The following is a 21,163-nucleotide window of genomic DNA, read 5'->3' as shown; positions in this document are numbered from 1 at the left end:
ACTACTGACTTTGTGAGACCGAGTTGCCACACTTGTTTAACCTCACCGTGAACCAACCTAGCTGAACACAAGTTGTTAAAGTGCCATTCGCCTCTTTCCTCTAGAAGATAGATGCACAGTTGAGTCTGCAACTTACTTGGTGTCTGACCTATAGAACAAATTCTTCAAAGCACTGCAGAGGGGCAAACTTTATGGGAGCGGCTATTTTTATTTGGCTGGAATGAATTTGGAGCAGTAATAAAATACTACATGACCTCTGCAGAAGTAGGAGAATATATATGAATTAATTTTTCTATAACTCTTCTCAAGAGCAGGAGATATTCCTCTACCTAAAACTGAAGACAATATGACGGAGATAAACAGCAGTTGTTTACTGTTATGACTCTTACCTCTGGGAGAATATGTCCCTGTAGGGGCTGCCGTGCTGCATGGCGATACCATATCCACGATCGGGCGCACTGCTGCTGACGGTGTAGAAGGAGCAATCTTCATCATTGTTGGCCACATACTCCAGCACTGCTGCGTCCCACACGAAGCCGAACCGGCCATACTTCACCTGACAGAACGACAAAGACATTTTCACACAGTTAACAATGTTCAGAAAGGCGCACGTGTCCATCAGGTCATACAGGTGACATCACACAATATTGTGTAACTGAGCCATAAAGAGCGCATTAACACATAGCAGACGTATTCATCACATATTCAAAATGATGTTAACCCACACTTTGTTGAAACAGTGCGCAGGCATTAGCATTGTCTTACACACATTCAGATATTGTGCACATCATTCTTCTCCTTTTTTGTTAAGGCATTGTTGAAGTGATCTAAATGGACTGATGATTCACAGATATTTCAAAACCACAGACTATTTGCAATTTAGTTGCAGGGTGCAACAGTGCGTCGCAGTGTTGCACAAACACTACTCTCTTTGTTTCCTGTAGGATGGCACGCTTTCCAGCACAGCAATTCTACTGTTCAATATTCCTGCTTGACTCCAGCTGTGTTAAAGGCTTGTTGGGTCATCTTTATGTCAGCCGGTGTGGGTATGTGCTAGATATATTTTATATTTTATGTGCACATTCTGTACGTACTCTAGGTAGGCGTAAAGTGTGTGATTGCAGCTTGTGCTTCAGAAGAACCTTCAGGTCAAAGTGACTCACGGAGAGAATCTTCGCTTGTTTTATAGAAGTGAAGGTGCACGCTGTTAACATGACTTCTTGTTAACATTTAATAAAGCTATATTTTCACAGGAACATGAAAAGTGGAGAATAAACATTCTGATTTTCACATCATGACACCTCTACTGACAATTCACTTAAATACCCTAAGGTGAACAGAAGAAGTGAACGCACACACACATGTGCACACACACACATGCACTTTCCTTCTAATACATTATTTTGAACTTGATGTGTCATTAACTTTAATGGAGCTTTATTAAATTTTTAAGCAATTCTGTCTTCACTGTGAGTGCTCGCGTGTGTGTGTGTGTGTGTGTGTGAGAGAGAGAATCACCTCAGTTGGCCTATGTTTGATGACTAATGTCTGAGAACCGACAAGTCCCTCTGATTGGGTGATTTCACAGTCTGTAGTCTTCTGAAGTGTGTATGCATGTGTTTTGAGGTGTGTGTACGTGCATCCGTTCGTGTGTGTGTGTGTGCGTGTGCAATAATTCACTGCAGGGCATCAGAATGGCTCATTCTACTTTTTACAACCTTAAAAAAAAGTGGAAAGGGTGCTTTATTACTTTGAAGAATAATTTTATGGCTTTTCATTATTACTTTTGAATTGGAAAGATTATAGGCTTTGTACTAAGGGAATTAGTAAAAAAAATCTCTTTCAGCAGCTTACAATTGAACATTAAAGACACTTTTTCCTCTCTATATTTGAGTGGAAATGACTGAGAAGAATTATTACACAAAGTAAGCAGTGACCTCTAATGTCAATCAAAACACAACCAAAGCTTTATTATTAACATGATCCTGTCGCATGTGAAGTGCCTGAATCCGAAACACAGTGGTCAGAACAAGTAAGTGCACTGTTTGCAATTTCCAGGTTTTCTACATAAGCTGGTCGTGAACTGGGAGTCACAAACATAAACACAATATTTCTAAGCTGATAAAATACAGACTTCCTTAAACAAAACCATTAAACATGCAAAGTGATGGTAAAAAAGTCAGTGAAAGAGATTTTTTTAATAACTAGATGAATGTTGTTCATTCCACAGCATCATATTGGGTTAAAACGTAAAATTTTAGATCAGTTCATATACATAAATGTGATCAAGTTTCTCTTGATACAAAGTTATTGCTCCTGTTTTACTGCTGTGTTTACGAACAACTGATCCAGACATGCCATATATCACTATAGATCTAGAATTAGTTGTTATCTTTAAAGACCCTGCATTATAAATGGCCCATCAATCAAATAAAGAGTCCTAATAACTTCCGGTCAAAAAAGTGTAACGGGGCTTTAAAAGTCCCTGTGTCGATGCTTTTCAGACAAGATGACGCAGTTGAATTAATGTGTTTACTTTGACTCAAAGCCTCTGTGGAATAAGAAAAAAGACTAACCTAGACTTGGATATGTACCATATTCTTATGTAAAAAATAGAGTCTAAGTAAAGTGAGCATGAGATGGAGGGAGTGTGGCAGAACAAACACCACCGGCCTAAAAGCATAAGGGTAAAATTGAAGATGAGGGGAAAGAAAAGTTGAGTGAATCAGCCTTCAGTGCAAATTGTGTTATTGCAATAACCGAGCCTCTTACATTTCCACTATCTTCTATTATAAAATGAACAACACAGGATGTAAGAGATGTAAAACTCTTCACTACCTGTAGCACTGACAATCAAAAATGACAAATCCTAGGAGAATTTCAGTCATGGGACTGAGACCTCACATGGGGTCACCAGATCTCATGATCATAATAAAACTTTGAATGCAGCATACCTTTTTGAAGCTTAATTTAATTAAATTAGACTCAATAAAATGATGATTATAGCCACATCAAAATACCATTTGATCACCTACAGGAAATTACCCCTTCAGTGAAAACGGTGCTGCAGCCTGTGAAGGAAAATGCTCGTGTCTGCATCTGCAGCTGTGTATAAAAGACAGAGACAGTGGGACTGTGAACACGGAGCACTGCATTTGATGTTCCACAAGTGCTGTGTATGCAAAGCATTGTTTTTATTAACTACTTAAGAGAAAATTATGATCTGGTGCAGACCGGTGCTATACCTCTGATTTGGATTATTTAAGCAGTTCACTTGAAAAGGTTTGCAACTTTCTAACTGCTGGGAACTTTAAAAAAAAAAAAACGTTATGCGCCAGAACAATCTGAGAAAGACTTTGCTATTCTCTTTATGACTGAGAGCATGGTAAATGTACTAGAGCTTTCTTTTGTCTCTTCTTCATGGTATCTTTTTTCTGATGCATTGCCAGTCCTACTACTTTCTAAGTCTCTGACTCTCACAGCTCGTATCCATGAGGCCTGCAACACAGGTCTGCATAAGTTGAGGAAACTTCTGTGTGTCGCTAGAGGAAATAGTTAAAGCACTGGCAAGCATGATGGATGAGTACTCCAGTTTGGTAAGGACTCGATGGGATTGTCTGGGCAATGTGGTTTTATATGCTTCACAAGAGACATTTGCATGCATGGAGTAACCTGGGATGGGACGTACTGCAATTAAGATGCTATTCAGGTTAAACAGCTAACACCCTGTGAGTCTCCATGTTTACACCTAAAAATAATCTAATTTCCACGTGTGGTGTCCAGCACACAGATAAAACTGTGAGCCAGAAAATAAAAGAGCAAAACAAATATGTAAAAATACTACGTTGGCTGCTGTTTTGTACAAGGCTACTTAAAATACAAAAGAAGGATGATGTCCCTGTGGTAATAGCAAAAGCTGCTCACTGACACTGAAACACCTATTTAAATTTATTTCACATTGAATCATTGAATTTATGGACCAGGGCTTGACAAACTTAACTGTGAGACTGGAGACTATTTTAATAGATATTTATGAAACACACCAACAATACAGTATTTCTTTAACAAAACAAATCATATTTTAATAAAGCTTCAAATTAAATAAGACAATTTAGCCCCCAGGACACTGTGGAAAGAAAGAAAAAAAAAAAACAACTCAAGTTAAAAGAGCAAGATATTACCAGGTCCCAGTAACAATTTTTCATAAATTTCGTACAGCATGACCTGAATACTGTAAGTGCAATTTAAAGTGAGTCAAAAATGTTCATGCATCAATATGCACAAACAGCAAACTTGCTTGCTTGAATTACTGAGTTAAGAATGGAATATTCTGAATATGTAAAGATAGTGACTGAGATTTGGCTGCAGGGAAAGACACCAGAGTGTGCAATCACTCTGGGGAGTTTTTCTGCTGGTACAGTATGAATAGATAGAGGTAAACACAGCTGTATGCGCAGGGGAGGCTGGGATATTTTTGCTATTTTTTAAAATGTTCCACCAAAGTGGAGGTACTGAATTAATGACTCATATAACAGTACCTGCATAAAAAATGTTTTTTTTTTCTTTTTTAAATGTTAGTCCTGCAGAGAATTTGTTGGCATACAACCATCTTCTCTCATTATTATACACAAAGTTTTCATGCTCTGTAAATTCATGAAACTAAACACCTCAGAGTGTGTAATCAGGGTGGAGAAAACATCATGCAACTTGCACATTGTCCTAATTTGAGGCTGTTGTTGTCTTCCTCTCACAATACATTCATACAATATAGTTAAAATAGTCTTACTTTACTTTGTTTTCCCTGTTTGTATTATATATTCTATTCTGTACTTCTTCTCCTTTGTCATAGTAAACATAGATGTAAACAGAAAGCAATAGTAATACGTCTGGGTATGAGTCATCGCACAAACAAAAAAACAAGGAGAATCTTTTTCTTTGAAATTTAAAAATAGTTGCCTTTTCTAAATGAGAGAGTGCCCAACCCTCAAACAAATCCAATGAATAAATCCAAAAAGTCTTTTTGAAGACAGACGACATTCGGAAGTAGTTTTAGTGTTAAACATAACCCCGCAAGTAGCATTTTAGATTCCCACAAAAGCCCATATTACCATACAAATGATGAACAAGAGAAGTTATTACACTCACTGTCTATCCTTGGATAGCATCCACAGAACTTTTTATTGCTTTCATTTGCAGGTGTGTTTGAACATTGCTATCAAATTCTTCAAGTCCAGCTAATATTAATGATTATGGCTGTATTTGCAGACCCTCTCAAAAGGGAAGATTCCATTAAACATGTTCAGCCGGAGCTGCCTGAAAATGTACGGTGAGATTTGGTTACCATGCAGGTGCAGTATGTATATGCAAGCAAGGCTCACTCGAATTGCTGCATCTCAAATATGTCTTCCACAATAGAAACACACACACACACACACAGTGTAGACAAGCACACACTTTTATGTCTGTTCTGTGTCCAGGGTTGTGACTCTAGTTGTGCCAAGGTAATTATCGGAAGGTATTTTCCTCTGAAACACTGAGGCACTCTGGCAACTCTCACATACAGATACGCACACAATCATAGGCAAGCACAGGCTCAAGCACATTAGCACGCCTCCTTGTAGACCACCACACACACACACACCAATAAACATCCACCAATGAATTCTAATCATTGCATTGGGTCTTGTTTTTCTCTCTCATGAATGTGACACAGACAACCCAGTAAGATCCATAATCACTAAATTAAAGTCCTCTCAGTGTCTCTCTCCCGTTTCCTCTTTCTGTCCTCATCCTCTTTTCTATCACTCACTCCACTTTCTCTCTCTAAGGAGAGAGAATGACAATGATTCTGTTGCTCTTTCATTGCTTATGTTTAGGTGTCTTGTTTATCAGTTTTGAAAGTTTTTTGAAACAGCAGAGCTTTTTTATGATAATGCTTAAACACCATTGAACCATGGGACTGATCCATTTTGCGCTTTTTTCCAGGCACAGGGCAGGAATCAGGAAAAGGGGAGGGTTCAGTCGAATGTAATAATTTTTCTAATTTCGTAATTAGACTAGACTTAGGCAAGTAGTATAGCTAAACCAAAACCAAAAGGATAGCTTAAATTTTTACTAGTCTGTTTAAAAACAATATTAGTGTCCCCATATGCACATTATAGCTAATGCTGGTCACTGTAACTCTTCCTACTTAGTGGAGAGTTAACTAGGAAAAGTTGGTGCAAATAAATAGTTCGTGTCATTATGTCAATAAACCAAACTAAAGTTCTGCTAACATGTGAGATATTGTTGTTAAACAGGCTGCAACAATTAGATTACAGACATCTCACATTTAGTACAGAACAACAAAGTAATTTGCTACAGCTCAGAAGAAACAAATGTGTATTTAAGATAACACTAAAATAAATACTAATACTTTTAGGTTTCAGTGTTTTGTCCAACAACATGTGACTTCGATTCTGTTTGACTTGAGTACTACATCAGATGATAGCATTTATGTGCAGATATTAGAAAGCCAGAAATACAAAGAAAGAGAAAAAGGAAAATTTGGTAGTGAAAGTTGATGACTTGATTTAGTCCAGTAGAAAAAAACCCCTCAAAAATCAAGCTTAATATTAAAAAAACAAAACAAAACAAAGACAGGTGCAGTCTCCCCTCACTAGCGAGAACAACTTTGCATTAACTGTGTTACTAACAGGTTAATTAACTATCAGAAAAACAAGGTCAACCTTCTTCATTAATAAGCCAGGTAAAGCAAAATGCTTCAGGTAGCGCACTCGAGTGCAAAGAAGAGGTGACCTCATACCCATTCTGACTCCAACCTGCTGACTAGCTGATACTTTCCAGTTATGACACAGATGTGGTCCAGTGAATGTCCCAACAGGATTCAAAAGGTCTTTCTAACTCCACCATGGTTCCAACAGCTTGGCTTCAGAGTCTAGGCATGCTGAAACTTCCAAACAGCTGAACTACTCTGAGGTAATACTCTCTCTCTCTCTCTCTCTCTCTCTCTCTCTCTCTCTCTCTCTCTCTCTCTCTATAACTATTTTTCATTATCCCTCTTTCTCTCTATTCAAGGGCACCCAACATGCAGACAGAATAGCAGATTCTTCGTCTGGCTCTAAGTTTAAAAATCAACATTTCAAAAAGGCTTTTTTTTTCCTCATCCATAAATTACATCTTAAATTACAAACACTTTTACAGTAGCACATAGCAAATTGTCCCCTAGTGTGATGTCAGTTCCTTAAATGTTCACAATTTACCCTTTAAGCGATGGATGTGAAGTGTTTTACACATGGGAGATTCTGTACTTAGTTCTTTCCAGTGGGAATACTCTGATGAAGTGGCTCCAGCAGTAAAACCTTCAGATAAAGACTCATGGCCATAATAAAGTTTTTACTCATGCATTATATCATTATCAAGCATTAAGCTATCCACATGGATTTGTGGTGTCTGCACATCCACAAAGCTGACAACACTGTCCATATCCATTACTTATTTAATCTTCCAGTGAAATAATTAGCTTCGAACTTTAGGAAATATATGTTGCTGCAAAGAGTTAGATTTGTAAAACATAGCTGTGGAGTTAAGCTGATTTAGGCTTGTGCGTTAAATCTATGTGTAGACAGCATGTAGCTACAGACCCTAAACAGCAGCATGACGTGCCCTTCCGCAAAAATTAATTATGTGTTATTATGTGTTGTGGTGCCGCAGACATAAACAAGTGTGATTGGTGCATTCAGTGGCATTGCGGTGATTGTGCAGAGCATCTCTATATTCTGCACTGCAGTAATTTCAGTAAAAATTACTACTGCTCAACATGCATTAGCTCCAACTCCAAGTGAGAAGTATAAATCACGTTTTAGAAATTATCTGAGCATGGTAATTATGTGTAATAAATATTTTATTCTCATAACAAGCACCAACATCCTTGGTAATTTGTCAACCAGATATCTTTGTTAAGGCAAGAAAACATGATTGACTGTTTCACAGGATCACTTGAAATGAAGACATCTCCCAGCAAAATTAATATATAAATATGTGTAAAATATGTAATGCTCATTTCTGGTGTTGAGTTCAACCCATGAATTTGAAGACTTGGAAAATGACCCATAATCTATATAAATTCAGATATGATCATATAAATCATAACAACGTCAGCTCCTCAGATGAAGGTTTAATGTTCACATGGTTCTTCTTTAATCTGAGATTTAAAGAGCCAAGTTTTAAATTCCATCTTATAGCACATTTCATAACCTATTGATGCAGGAGCATAGCTGGCTTAGTGCAATGATAGTAAAGATGTCACCCTACACACATAAAAGTCCTCAAGGAATCTGTCCACAGGACCAGAGGGTGAACATTACCTATATCAAATAAAAACTGTAAAACAAGAAACAACCATTGCTATTGTTTTTCTGGTGAAGTCTGCCCTGAGCGTGTTAGCACCCAATAACTAGAACTTCTCCCAATTTAACACCGTAGGTGGTGTCTTGCTAGCTGTGTCACTCTCATTCTTTTTCTGTCTCTCTCTCTCACACACACACCAAGCCCCCACAGACCATTTTGTTTATCCTTAAGCCAGCTAACTCTATCCTTTCGCTTGTTCCTTCTCTTTTTTTTTTTCTTTTTTTTTACTTGCATCCCATATGCAGCGATGTGCTTCCTTTGTTTAGGCCTCATTTGACAAATCAGGGAGCTTTACAATGAGAGGCTGCTCCCCAGGCAAATATTCCCTGCAGTCTGCAATAGCTAGCTTCCGGCAGATATGTGAAGATCTAAATAAGGATAAGATTAGGTGCAAACAAATCAATCAAGGTAGAGAAGAGAGAGAGAGAGACTGCAGCTTCGCTTCTATGCATCACGCTGCATCAATACACGTGATGAAGGTTGTTTCAGGACAGTTTCTGCTAAAATGTATGATAAGTTAGTAGTGGGAGTTTTGTCACTGTACGTCACAGCTGTTTATTCTTTATGCGTCTGTGCAAAAGCAAACATAAGCAATGCTGACAATATGTTTGACTTGTATTTCCCTAATTTACCATTACACCACATAAGTGGGTAGGTATTGTCGCATAACTCAGAGTCACTATTGTTTTATCTGTCATTCAATCAATCACTTTGTTTCCATAGAATAAAGTACATAAATGTGATTTTGGCCAAATCTCAGATGATGAAAAGCTGGCATGCAGGTGCAATCAGTCTTTCATGAGGAGTTTTGTCCGACTGCTTGCTCCAGCAGCTCAGTCCCCTGGGACGCAATGTGACAACTTCTTCTTTCCCTCTCTTCTCTTTGTTTTCTCAGTTGTTTAATTACCCTCAGCTGTCATTAGTCCCCTTTGTTTCTTCAGGAAGAAGAAGTAAAAAAAATAAAAAAGAAATTAATCGACTATTGCCACGCTGTATGCAAATCTTTGCTCAGACCCCGTTAAGCCGATGAGAGATGTGATAGTGGAAAAGAGGAGTAATTGGAGACAGATGTTGGAGAGACGGCTCATCCGAGACGGATCAGTGAGCCAAAACTAAGATGCCACCCTTAATAGGATCTGGCAGAAAAAATATTATTTCTTTCTGTTTCGTTTTTATCATTCCTTTGTTCAACTGTATTTTTCATAATGAAGTCTTGTGTTGCATTTGCTTGCCTCTGAAAAGTATGAATCATTTGCTTTTTTATGTGTTCTAGTTGCAGTTGTTTTCTTAATCAGTTCTATTCCACACAGATGACGGGTATGTGTGACTAACAGTAAAGTGGGTTCATCTCAGACTTACTGGATGTCTACCCTGCTTGTGCCCCACTGCCCAGAAACACAGATGGAACCTAAACAGTCCAAAATAAACATCACACAGAGCTTCTCAAGCTACTAATCATGTTTACTCTATTCTATATTCGATAACTCCTATGTAATTAAACACAAAGATTTTTTTTCAATTTATTGAAATAAAATACTCAAAATATTTTACTAATGAATGAGTGAACAAATCACATCACCCGTACTTAATGGTATGCTAAGACTAGGTCCTCTACTTTAACATAGCTTATAAGCTTACAACATTTAAGGCAACTTTGCACTACATTAATGCACTTCTCTTTGGCCTTCTTCCACTGCTATCTGACATGTATTTGTTCTCAGACAAGCCTATCTCTCCCCTGCTCTCTCACCACCTTGACTTTACTTTCTACTACTGCAGCCCTTTTTCTTGCTCTCACAAACCTAAAATATTTCCATGTCATATTCATAAGTTAAATCTCCCATTTTTCTTAACTTGTTCGCAATAGTCACTTTCAGCCTCTCTAGTGCATCTGTCAGATCCAAATGAACAGGTACTCGTATCTCCCTCTCACTACTTCTTGGCCAATTCACTTTGGGTTTCCTCCCAACGGTCTGTCTTTGTCTACCTACATATATTACTCCTGTCTCTGTTATTCAATTCAGTGCTGCAAACTTCCTGCCTACCCTGGATTTCACCTGACTGACTTGAATCACTTCATATGAAGTACTGCTAACTGCAGAGTCTCTGGCCACTGTGCCTTTTTATTTTGCACCTGCCTCCGAGCACCTTTTTTACTTTTGGTGCATTCTGAGGCCCTTTCTGACAATCACCTTCTTCCAGTCACAATTGCACACTCACAGTTGTTCTTCCTCTACACTTACTTCTATTGTGGCTTCCACTGCAGTGCTTGTTATGAAATCCATTCCAACGCCAATAGCTGTGTTGTCTTCCAACTCTGCTCTCACCGACTCTATTTTGTAACTAACCTAACCTTAAAAACTAGGTTGCTGCCATTAAGAGTTGCTACTCTGTGTTGGCCCAGTTTGGTTCTATTTTCTCCTATCAGGCTGTCATTTGGACTTTCTCTTGTTCTCAGCTGCCCTGTTCACATGAGTCGCTAACTGGTCCTAGTGACGGCAGTTATAAACACACAGATACAGTAAATGGGCCAAATATTAGTTGATCATTCCTACCGAAGCCTAGTATTCATCAAAAATTATGTTTTAACCTGTCATTGAACCAATCTAAATTGTTTCAAGATGCAACATTATATCCCACTAGCTTGAGTGACAGTTTGATCTGAATGCCATGACCTGTTCAATACTCCAACCAATATACATCCTTTTATAGTCCTGTTAGTTGTACTTATTATGCCAGGAAGGAAGAACCACTTTCTGGCATAGTGCACCTTTATAAACATTACTAAATTCAATACCAACCCAAGCAAAGAGCAGATACTTGGTAGGAAAACCCAGCCTTATATCGGCATTGCATACATAGGTTAAGCATGAATGCAAACAAAAAGGTTACTGGGGGTCAGACTTACCTGGGATTTGAAAGCACATGAAAAGATATAGCTAAGAATTTAAAGTATCAGCTTTAATTTATCTCCAATTACAATTTCCCATTTGCAAACAAATTTATGTAGCAGCCCTCCCTTAAACTAAAGTGTTTTGCACTTAAGAGCAAATTGTACAATGATTGCATTTCAAGATTTGTCTCCCCATCTGCAAAAACAGTCATTAATCTGCCATTTGTTTTGATTTGCTGCTTTTATTATGTAGTTTTTTTTATGATTTTTTTATGGTGTACTTTTATTGAAACCTTGTCTGTGAATTAAAGTTCTCCCACAGGCAATAATCCTCTAGCTAAATCTATCACACAACTAGCAGCTTATTTGAGGAGCACGGTTGCTGTACCCCAGGTACATAATAAAAAAGGCATTTCAGTAAAAATGGACAACAATTTACTCCTCCTCTGGTTGAGAGGTAAAAATACACAGCAATAACTAATCACCATATGAGTTTTGGAAACAACTGACAGGTGGAGTGAAGTCATTCAACTATATGCAACCAGCATTAAGTGTTCAGATGAGGAAATCGGAAGCGGAAAGGTCAGGTGTGTGTTACACTAAAGTTTTTTAAGATGAGTGAAGCAGTGTAAACCTAGACAGTAATAAATTATACTGATTTAATCTAAAATCTAAGTGGTTGGCACATTTTGGACAAAGCAAAGATTTATATAGTTCCTTTACTATACCTCTGTTTTATACTTCCATTCTTTTGAAAGTAGATTTAAAGTCACACAGAAGTACAAAGTATGTCCTTTTCTTGAATTAGTGCAGCCATAGGGATGTATAATAGTTTCTTGGCTTATGCTCTGGTCTGACCATGATATGATATGGTCTGGTTTATGGCTCAGATCCATCCATTTTCTCATATTTTATTTTTTTAATTTACGGTATTCAGTATTTATTTTAACTTGTCAAAGTTCTCCAATACAATGCATGATACATCATCATGGCAAAACTACACTAACCTTTACTACCCGAGGTGGTCATGAGGAGAAATTTAAGTTGTTTTGACATATTTTAAGAGAAGTGCCGATGACTAAAGTAAAACGGACTGCAAGCTCTGCTTTTCGTGATGGAGAGGGTTAGAGAAGACCATTCACTGACACACACATGAAACCAAGCAAAAACATGGTTGTGTATTTTCCTTAAGATAACAATGCTCAATATGCCCATTAAATGACCAGTAAACAAGCAGAACACAAACTACATGTATTGTAAGGTTGCCAAGCAGCGTGTGTGTGTGTGTGTGTGTGTGTGTGTGTGTGTGTGTGTGTGTGTTCAAAGCAACAGCAGAGAAGGGAGAAGGAGAGGATTATACCACAAGCAGTTCAGTGTAAAAGAAAGTAAAATTTAAATTGCAGGGTGCTACATGCCTAAAAAGGTTAGGTAACCTGTTTTCCATGTTGTGGTGGTCAACATTGAAAAAACTTTAATACTGGCCATGATCAATATGAGTCAGGACACACAGTGACTCATGCTGTGGGGCTGCATAGCCACCGACAGACTGGACATAGTGCTCATTCTGACCCCCTGTCCACCACAACATCAATCCACCATGTGCTTTTAATGTTGGCTGATTAGCCAACATTATTGTGTATTGTGTACTCCTGAAAATCGGATACAGGTTACATTTAATTAAAATGATAGCAGAAAGTTTTAGCCTATGTTGGATTTCAACCTCCTTTTTGTAAATTTATTTAATTACAATAAGAACATAAACATGAGCTCATGCAATTAAAAACATGTTATACACACATTCACTGTATTTTTATAGTTATAATAATGATTTTGATTATGATTCTTTAAGCCAACCAGACAGAATAGCAAGTACACACTGTCCCTACATCTATCTTTCCATCTATTTTTCATGCACTTGCCAATGAGAGGTTCGATCTCAACGGGCCCTTTGCTGCCATCCACTCAATCATGGTCAGCAGACACACTAAATGTGCGAACCATGTCTCCTGCCTTGCTCCTCTTTCAATGTGGAAGATCAGTGACCGACTTCAAGGTCATCTCAGATTACTGAGCGCATTGACCCTGTCAAGGCGAATGAGACCAAACATCCTTTGGTGGAAACTCATTTGTTAGCTGGTAAATCTCCACTCTCCAAATTTCATGCCCACCGGTAAGGGTCAGGAAGAAAACAAGTTAATTAAAAAGGCAGGTTTTTGGCTGTCTTAACTATCACATTTAACTACGTCTCAGCAGTGACTTCACTTGACTTAAACCCCATTTCATATTTTGAAACACAGGTCATCTACAATTGTTGCCACTTCATTAAAGGGATTTTGAAATTTCAAAAATGATTCCCTTGCTATTCTTGATCTAAATGCCACAGGACTTGACCAGACTGGGAGGTGTGGACTGCACCAGCAGCAATCCACTGTCAAGCACCTTAGAGAACACTCTGCAGACTCAGATCCTGAATGTCTTGTGCCAATTTAACATCTTAGCTGCCGAAGCAGTTTTGAGAATATAAAAGGCTGATTAAAAGCAGGCTGCAGTGTTTGACCTAGCACTGAAAAGCTGCCAGCCACCCTAAATTAAGTTCATTAGCACTGGTTTCAGTGGTGAGTTTTAGTGCCAAATGGACTAAGTACAGTGTAAAAGGCCCTCCACATCACCAAGGGATAATGGCCAGGGAAAACACGAGCAGGCAGCTTTGTATGTGCTCCAAAAGGTGCCTTTTTAGACTGAATTTCTATGGAAGGTTTAAGTTATATAACTTGTATATAGAAAATCCAGCATATGTTTATATGAAAGGCATCCTGACTGAAAAAGAGATTCGTAAGAGAGAGAGAAAATTTTAATTGGAATTGTGGGAAAGAAATAGTTGTGAAGGAAAGAAGAGAAAATGGAGAAAATGATGACTGATACACTCAGATGCTTTCCCGGCAACAGATTTAGGTGCATGAGTGCTCTCACACCATCAGCGACTAGCTCCATCTATTCCCAAGGGTAATTAAATCAAGTGACTTTTTTTTCCACAACAGTTGCTGTTTATCCTGGAATAATTTGAATTTCAGGAGAAATTTCATACGGGGGACCTGAAAATACTGTTGGAGTAAATGCAAGTCAATAAGAAATCTGTCATCTGAGAGCGCAACATCACTATCAGTTAGCAGGTTGACTGACATACTGTGCCAATATTTCACAACAGTTCTGTTAATTTGAGTGGTTCCACAGCCGCACTCACACAAAATTAATGAACAGCTGGTGTTTGCGAAAACAAATCTTCCAGATCATATGGTTCCTATGGTCCTAGGAATTTGTCTACATTGTAAAGCATCTGCTAAGGTAATGCTGCTTGACTGCTGTTTACATAACACTCGTGGTACATCTGACCCAACAGTGATGTTAACTCTGACCCATTGACCTTCAAAGCCTTTCAGTCATTCTTGGACATGTAAACACCTGGACATCTTTGTGTCTTTACTCATACAATCAACACAAACACCTGTCAGAAAGAAAGGAAAGATCAGACACTAGATTACCCTGAATTCATACAGGTCAAATAAAATGTTCACAGAAACCTGCCCCTGAGTTCAACTCAAACATGAGCTGAATTTAAACTGATCACTGAAAATGACACTTTCTGCCCTCGCAGGCTGTATGTATACTTGGGAGATACTTTGCTTGCAGTTTGATGGGGTCTGCTGTGAGACTGGGAATGAGTTTGCCACTGAAGGCCTGCACTTGGTCATTACAGATACATTTCAACGTCCACCTGCCCTCATCTAGTCTGCGACGAGAGAGAGTGCAGTGTGGAAATAATGTCTGCTGCAACTGCTGGCAAGTCCCTATATGTGTGTGTGTGTGTGTGTGTGTGTGTGTGGCACTGGAACTCAGTCTTCCTTGCCAGGCAGAAGTCATGAGTCTTTGGTGCATTGCAGACTATGAAGTTTTGTGCATACACTCTATTCTCTTCAAGTTAAGATGTGATCTGAAGTACAGTCACCTGCTAAGCTACTACTGACACCTAAAGACTTTTCTATCTCTAGAGGTGCCTTGTTACTTGAGACATTATGGAAAACAGATATTCAGTGTTGTATTTGGGATATAAAATATAGCAAAAGCAAAGGAGCGCACATTTACAGTTTGACACAGAGAAGGCAACATGTGCCACAAACCACAAGGCATTTGTGTTACTGTAAAAATGAAAGAATGCATACATAACACTTAATACTAAGCACAGTTTGCAGTATTTTACAGTTCCTCAGTCTTACATGTGGAATATTTGTCTTTAAATTGTGAGATTTCATCTTGCTTGGTCATTGAGTTTCTTGATACCACTCTTGATTCATTTTTCACCATCTTGCGGAAGCACTGAATGTTACAGTGTTTATGAGTGTCTCCTCAGTTTACATGACTATTCTGAGGCTGGTTGACAAGGTTGCATGGGTAAATTATGGGCCGTGCAGTGCAGTGGTAACATCTTTAAAAGAGTGAGAATGGGTTACAGATCTCATTATTGATTACAGCTCCCAAAGGCATTTTTCTCTTCCACTTCTTCTGTGCTGCCTTAGAGGGACCTCTGACTTTAATTTTTCCTTCACTCTGTCCATTGTATGTCTTCCTCCATCTCTCTCCAAAACCCTATCCCTTGTGCTTTATTTGAAATCCTTCTGCCCTCTCTCCCTAGTTCTTCAGACTGTGATGCATGGCTGTCTGTGTTTTCCAAAAGTCCATTAGTTGCTGGCACTGGGCTGCCTCCTCTCCCACAGACAGAGATAAAGATGCAGAGCATGGCTGCCCAGCGAGCCGCATGAAAATGAGAGGACAGTGGAGAGAGATGGAAGGGGAAGAGGGAGAGAGAGAAAGGGATGTGAAAACACCTTGAAACTGGCCAAAAGCAAAGGGGTAGAGAGCCAAATGATGGAGAAGAAGCAGGAGAATGCCAAACACAAAACAGGAAAAACAAAACAAGGGGAGTGAATGAATGAAAGTAGACAAAACATTAAGTAACAGGAAGAGAAAAAGATGAGTGGGTACAAAGAAGGGAAACAGGTGAGACAAAAAAGCAGGATATACAAGAGAGAAAGTAAAGATAGAGGAAAAACAAGACAAGGCTTTCTGCTGAGAGTGACAGTAGTGAAGAGCAAGGAAGACAGGAAAAACAAAGTATGCTAAAGGATGCCAAAGGGGTTAGAAGGAATGAGAAATGGAACCGGTCCAGGGTTAGGTGAGGGTGAGGATAAGAAAGATAGGTCAATCGTGACCACACATCATGCTACCAAAACCATTTATATTGCTCTTCCTTTTTCTACTTCGGTCGTCTAATTTATCTACAATCCAGTAATTGAACTTGCTGTGTCTTCTTCAAAACAAAACACAGGAGAGTTACAGTGATTCACCCTCCATTTTTCTTTTGTATCCTCTATTTTATCTTGGAAATTAAGATGTTATCTAATGGTGAGCTTTAGGTCGCAGAGCTGGCTAGACATGACGCAGACCAGGCAGAAGAAAAATGTGCTTGAAAAGTTATTTTTCTTCCTCTTTCTTTCACTGGGGGCATTTGGCTTTTGATTAATGCCATTGTCCAACTTTAGCAACTTTGCTCTTTGTGTTTCAGTTGGCCTAATTGCTTGTGTGTTCTCCACATTTCCCCCAGTCAGGCCCTGAGTGTTTTTCAATCTTTTCTAAAGTGTGAATTTGTATGTTAGGTTAGTGTTCTTTTCTTTTTTGTTTTTTGTTTTGCTTGTTCTCCCTATGAGTTCTATGGGTACTCTGTATTCTCCTACAATCCAACTACTATAAAATACTAATACTATTACGTTAACTGGTGATTAATTGACCAAAAGTATGAAGAATTATTTTGTTAAAGAAATCAGGGTAGCACTTCGGGTAGCGGCTGTGGCTCAAGGTAAACCCAGTAATCGACCAATCATGGGATAGGTTGGTCAATTCCTGGCTCTTCCTGTCACATGTCAAAGTGTTTTTGGGCAAGATGCTATAACCCAAGTTGCCCCCAGTGAGTCAGGTCAGCTGCATAGCAGCTCTGTCATCGGTGTATGTGAGTGTGTGTGTGCTTCTGGGAGGTAGAAAAGGGCTATATAAGTGCAGACCATTTACCATTTACTTACCAATACAGCTTGGTAATAACCTGGTGATAGAGGGGTAATATAATGGAAACAAGTAATAGTTGTTGTTAACATATTTTATAACATGAACAAATTTGCTACCACTACTTAAACTTATATCAGCATTTGCTTGATGTGGAATTCTGTTGTCTGGATTGAATGAAGTGTATATATAGTATATAAAGTGTATAATTTCCATTAGGCTATGGCCCTTGTACCTGTTTCTATTATCGATCTTTAGACATAGTACAATTGTAGTGTATCCCACAAAGCTCATAGAACTGATATAGAGATTTGGAGTTGCTGATTTTTACTATATACATGCCTATACATATAGGTTGATATGTGTGCTGACTCTGACATAAACACACACACACATACGCGCACACAAAAAGGCAACCACACAAACACCTATACATGCAATAAAGCAGCACATTAACTGCTGTCTTCCATCCACTGACTTTCATTGATTTTCTTGTTAACTGCTGTAATTATTACAGACGCAAGGAGTATAGCACAGGACTTAGGGGAATGAGACCAAAATAAATAAATAAATAAATATTGAGGGGCAGAGAGAGAGAGAGAGAGAGAGAGAGAGAGAGAGGCAAGAGAGAGACAACGAAAATAGAAGAGGGAGTGAAAAAAGAACAAAATTGAGAGTTAAAAACATTTGGTTGACAACTATTGGATTGAGAGTTGAGTGGCAGATGAGAGAGAAACATAAAAACGCAATTAGACATCATTATTAGATGTGGGAAGATGAGAAAGTATGGACACAGATAGCAGAAAGAGATTCATTTCTTTCAGTTAAGCACTATGTGCTCTTTTTTCTCTCCTTCTGTTCACTTGACTCCAGTACGATTTGTCACATCTCTTGAAAACATGCCAGTTTTTAATCAATCACCGCAGTTGACAGGCGCCGTTTCTGTCTTTCTTTCGCCTCTTATTTTTCCTATCAAGCGTCTATCAGTCCCTTATCCCAAGTGTCTTCTTCAATCCTTACCATCTCTTTCTTTAATAGGAGGACTAAATTCTCTCCAATTTCCTTCTTCTTTATTCCTCTTTTCATCTGCCCTCCCTGAATTTGAGTCACAACACAGAAACGCGGTCGTCACACAGACAGAGAATTGTAACAGCAGGAAAATATGTTTGCTGTTTGGGCTTGTTGTGTTGAATCCTAATGAGCTATCAAACATCTGCAGGAAAAGAGCTTTCTCTTTTTCCTGCCAGGGTGATTTGCACTACTAGAAAAGAGAAAATGAGAGAGCCCAGCAGCCGAAAAGGCATTTTCTGGTCTTAGCAGAGGCTGGGTTATTACAGAGGATATTGCAGCAGTCATTCCACACAGTGACAGATATATATCAAGCCAGCTTATGCCTCTGCAGAGATGTCATTCAAATCCAATAAAATACATAGCAAACACATAAATATGACATTAATTTTTTTTTTAAATCTAATGAAACGGATCTTGCCTTAGCATTTCTGAAAATGCACCATGCACACTGGCTCATCTACAAGAAGCCACAAGCATGATGGCTGACTACAGAAGGAATCAGCAACAAGCAATGAAGAAAGAAATGATAAGAGGAAATTAAAGGGACAATAAGAGGAAGCAGGAAGGATATTATATGTTAGATGTAATGTGATACAAGGCTACATGCAACCACAAGACCTGAAAGCTTTGTTCATGAAAAGTCAAACAAAAATGGATAGATGCGTCACCCGAACACAGCTGGCCCACTCTGCACTGTAACCTTGGTAAGACCCAAGGAGTTTTACCCACACATTCAGAGAGCACAACTGTGTACAGATCTCTTGTTGTCTGTGATTTGAGAAGTTAAACGGGTGTTAGAGAGGACTGATACACACACAGAAACACAAAACAGAGTTTGCTTTACTCGATGTCACTATTTATTAGCAATTCTTCTCAGCTTTTTTATGCCTTCCTCTCTGTTTCTTACTCATATTTTATCTTGTGTTATTTTATTGATATGCAAGGGAAGAGGTGCAAGTGAAGTTTTACAGTGGGGGAAAATTACTATTTGGCCACTTAACATATCACCATCGTTGAAGAAAAGGACTCTCTGCGTCTTCCTCACTTTAATGCTTGATTGAGTGTTTTCTTTTATTTGATGCTTTTAGCCCCAATGATTAATGCACTCAAGAGTCCATTAAAGCCAGGAGAAAATAAAGAATTTATGTATTAATAAAACATGGTGTTAAATTCAATCCATATCATCTGTACCTGTGCTTGTTCCACTCATTGTGTTCTGTTTTAATTTATCTTTCACGTTCACATTTCCTCCACCTACGTACCATCCTTCCCTCTCCTTGGTCTTCCTCCTTATCCTTTCTTGCACATCTACAGTCACTCTCTCAGTCTTGTCATTTTTCAGCACCTCTCTCCTCTCTTATCACTCTCTTTCCACCTTCCTAGATCTCCCAATTTTCCTCCTTCTGCTCCCCGAGCACCCATTCACCATCCGTATCACCTTCCCCTCCTCCCTTCATCTCTGCTGTGCTTTGTCTCAATTGTCCTCCGGAGTCCTGTGATGGCTTCACCCAGGGTTGAGGGATCTGAAAAGGTCTTGGTTGATTCACCTTTAGTTCTATCTGGTGGAGGAATCACCGTAATCTTTAACACCATCACTAAAGTCATTATGTGAAATTGGTGAAAGATTATAGGCTTACATTATATAGCTCCTTACTTAGCAGAAGTGAAGACATGATGGTAATTTTTATCATAATTTCTGAAGTCATTATGCTAAATGGACAGATGGTGATAGGGAGGCATTAAGTGATGGGAAACAGGCTTGTTACAGAATGGAGTTAATCATATGTAGGTCAAGTGAACAGATATGTGTGAAAAGTAATATCAGTAAAACATTGCCAACACTCACCAGAAATGTTAAAACCATGTGGTAGAAGTGTCAGGAGATGAAAAATTGACATTTTGGACAGCAGTACAAGTGCAAGCAAGATCTGCCTAAGGGATATAGCAATTGAATAAAAGTAATAATACAACAGGAAAGAAGCTTGTGTGCTTCTGATGATTGGTGTGATCTGATCAGCTGAACGGGTCAGATCCATTTCCACATGGTAATACACCAACACAAATTTGAAATTCAAATCCAAGAAATGGGTATTTTCTATTGAAAATTGAGTTTTACAAATGACACAAGGAATCTAAAATGTTTTAGCTGAGGTAAATGTCACTATACAGAACAATCCAAATGTGTGCACATGTAGCATTATATGTATTTCACTGTCAGCAACACACTAGCCTGGTCTCATTTCCTCCTTGTGTTCCTCACAATTAGCAGCAAATAGCAATTTCTTTTGCTAAATGCTTTATTTTCCTGTTAAAGGGTGATCGGTTCAAGGTAAGGTTGAAAAGACAGTGAATTCACTGCTTGTGCATTTACTCATTTGCTGAAGAAGAGGACTTTCTTTACATTTAGTCTTGATTTCAGTTAATGGTCCAGGGAAAGTTTTAATACAGCAATACTTTTTAAAAAGCTGCCATCAATATGAGATTTGAAGGTAATGATAATCTTTCTAAAGTGGAATCCTTCTATTGGGCAGTAGCAACTCAAACAGAGAGGAAATCAGCCAAACTGACAATCCACTCGACACTAAAATCACTCAGCAATCATCAGAAACTCTTGAGACTTGACAGTATCAGTCATATATTCACACAGGGATACTTATACCAGGTGCATGTGGGCTCCCCACC

At 38.6% G+C, this 21,163-nt stretch overlaps 1 protein-coding gene across 1 annotated transcript in view; it reads right to left on the bottom strand.

Annotated features, from left to right (window-relative positions):
• grid2 (glutamate receptor, ionotropic, delta 2) overlaps nt 1-21,163 on the bottom strand; it is a 394,704-nt gene that overhangs the window by 26,276 nt on the left and 347,265 nt on the right. The window contains exon 14 of the mRNA XM_026343567.1: nt 390-556. Within this exon, the coding sequence (XP_026199352.1) occupies nt 390-556 (167 nt within the window). The remainder of the gene's footprint in view (nt 1-389; nt 557-21,163) is intronic.

The sequence above is a fragment of the Anabas testudineus genome, chromosome 9 (genome assembly GCF_900324465.2).
Source record: "Anabas testudineus chromosome 9, fAnaTes1.2, whole genome shotgun sequence".
NCBI lineage: Eukaryota > Metazoa > Chordata > Actinopteri > Anabantiformes > Anabantidae > Anabas > Anabas testudineus.
This window is presented reverse-complemented; position numbering and strand designations above follow the sequence as displayed.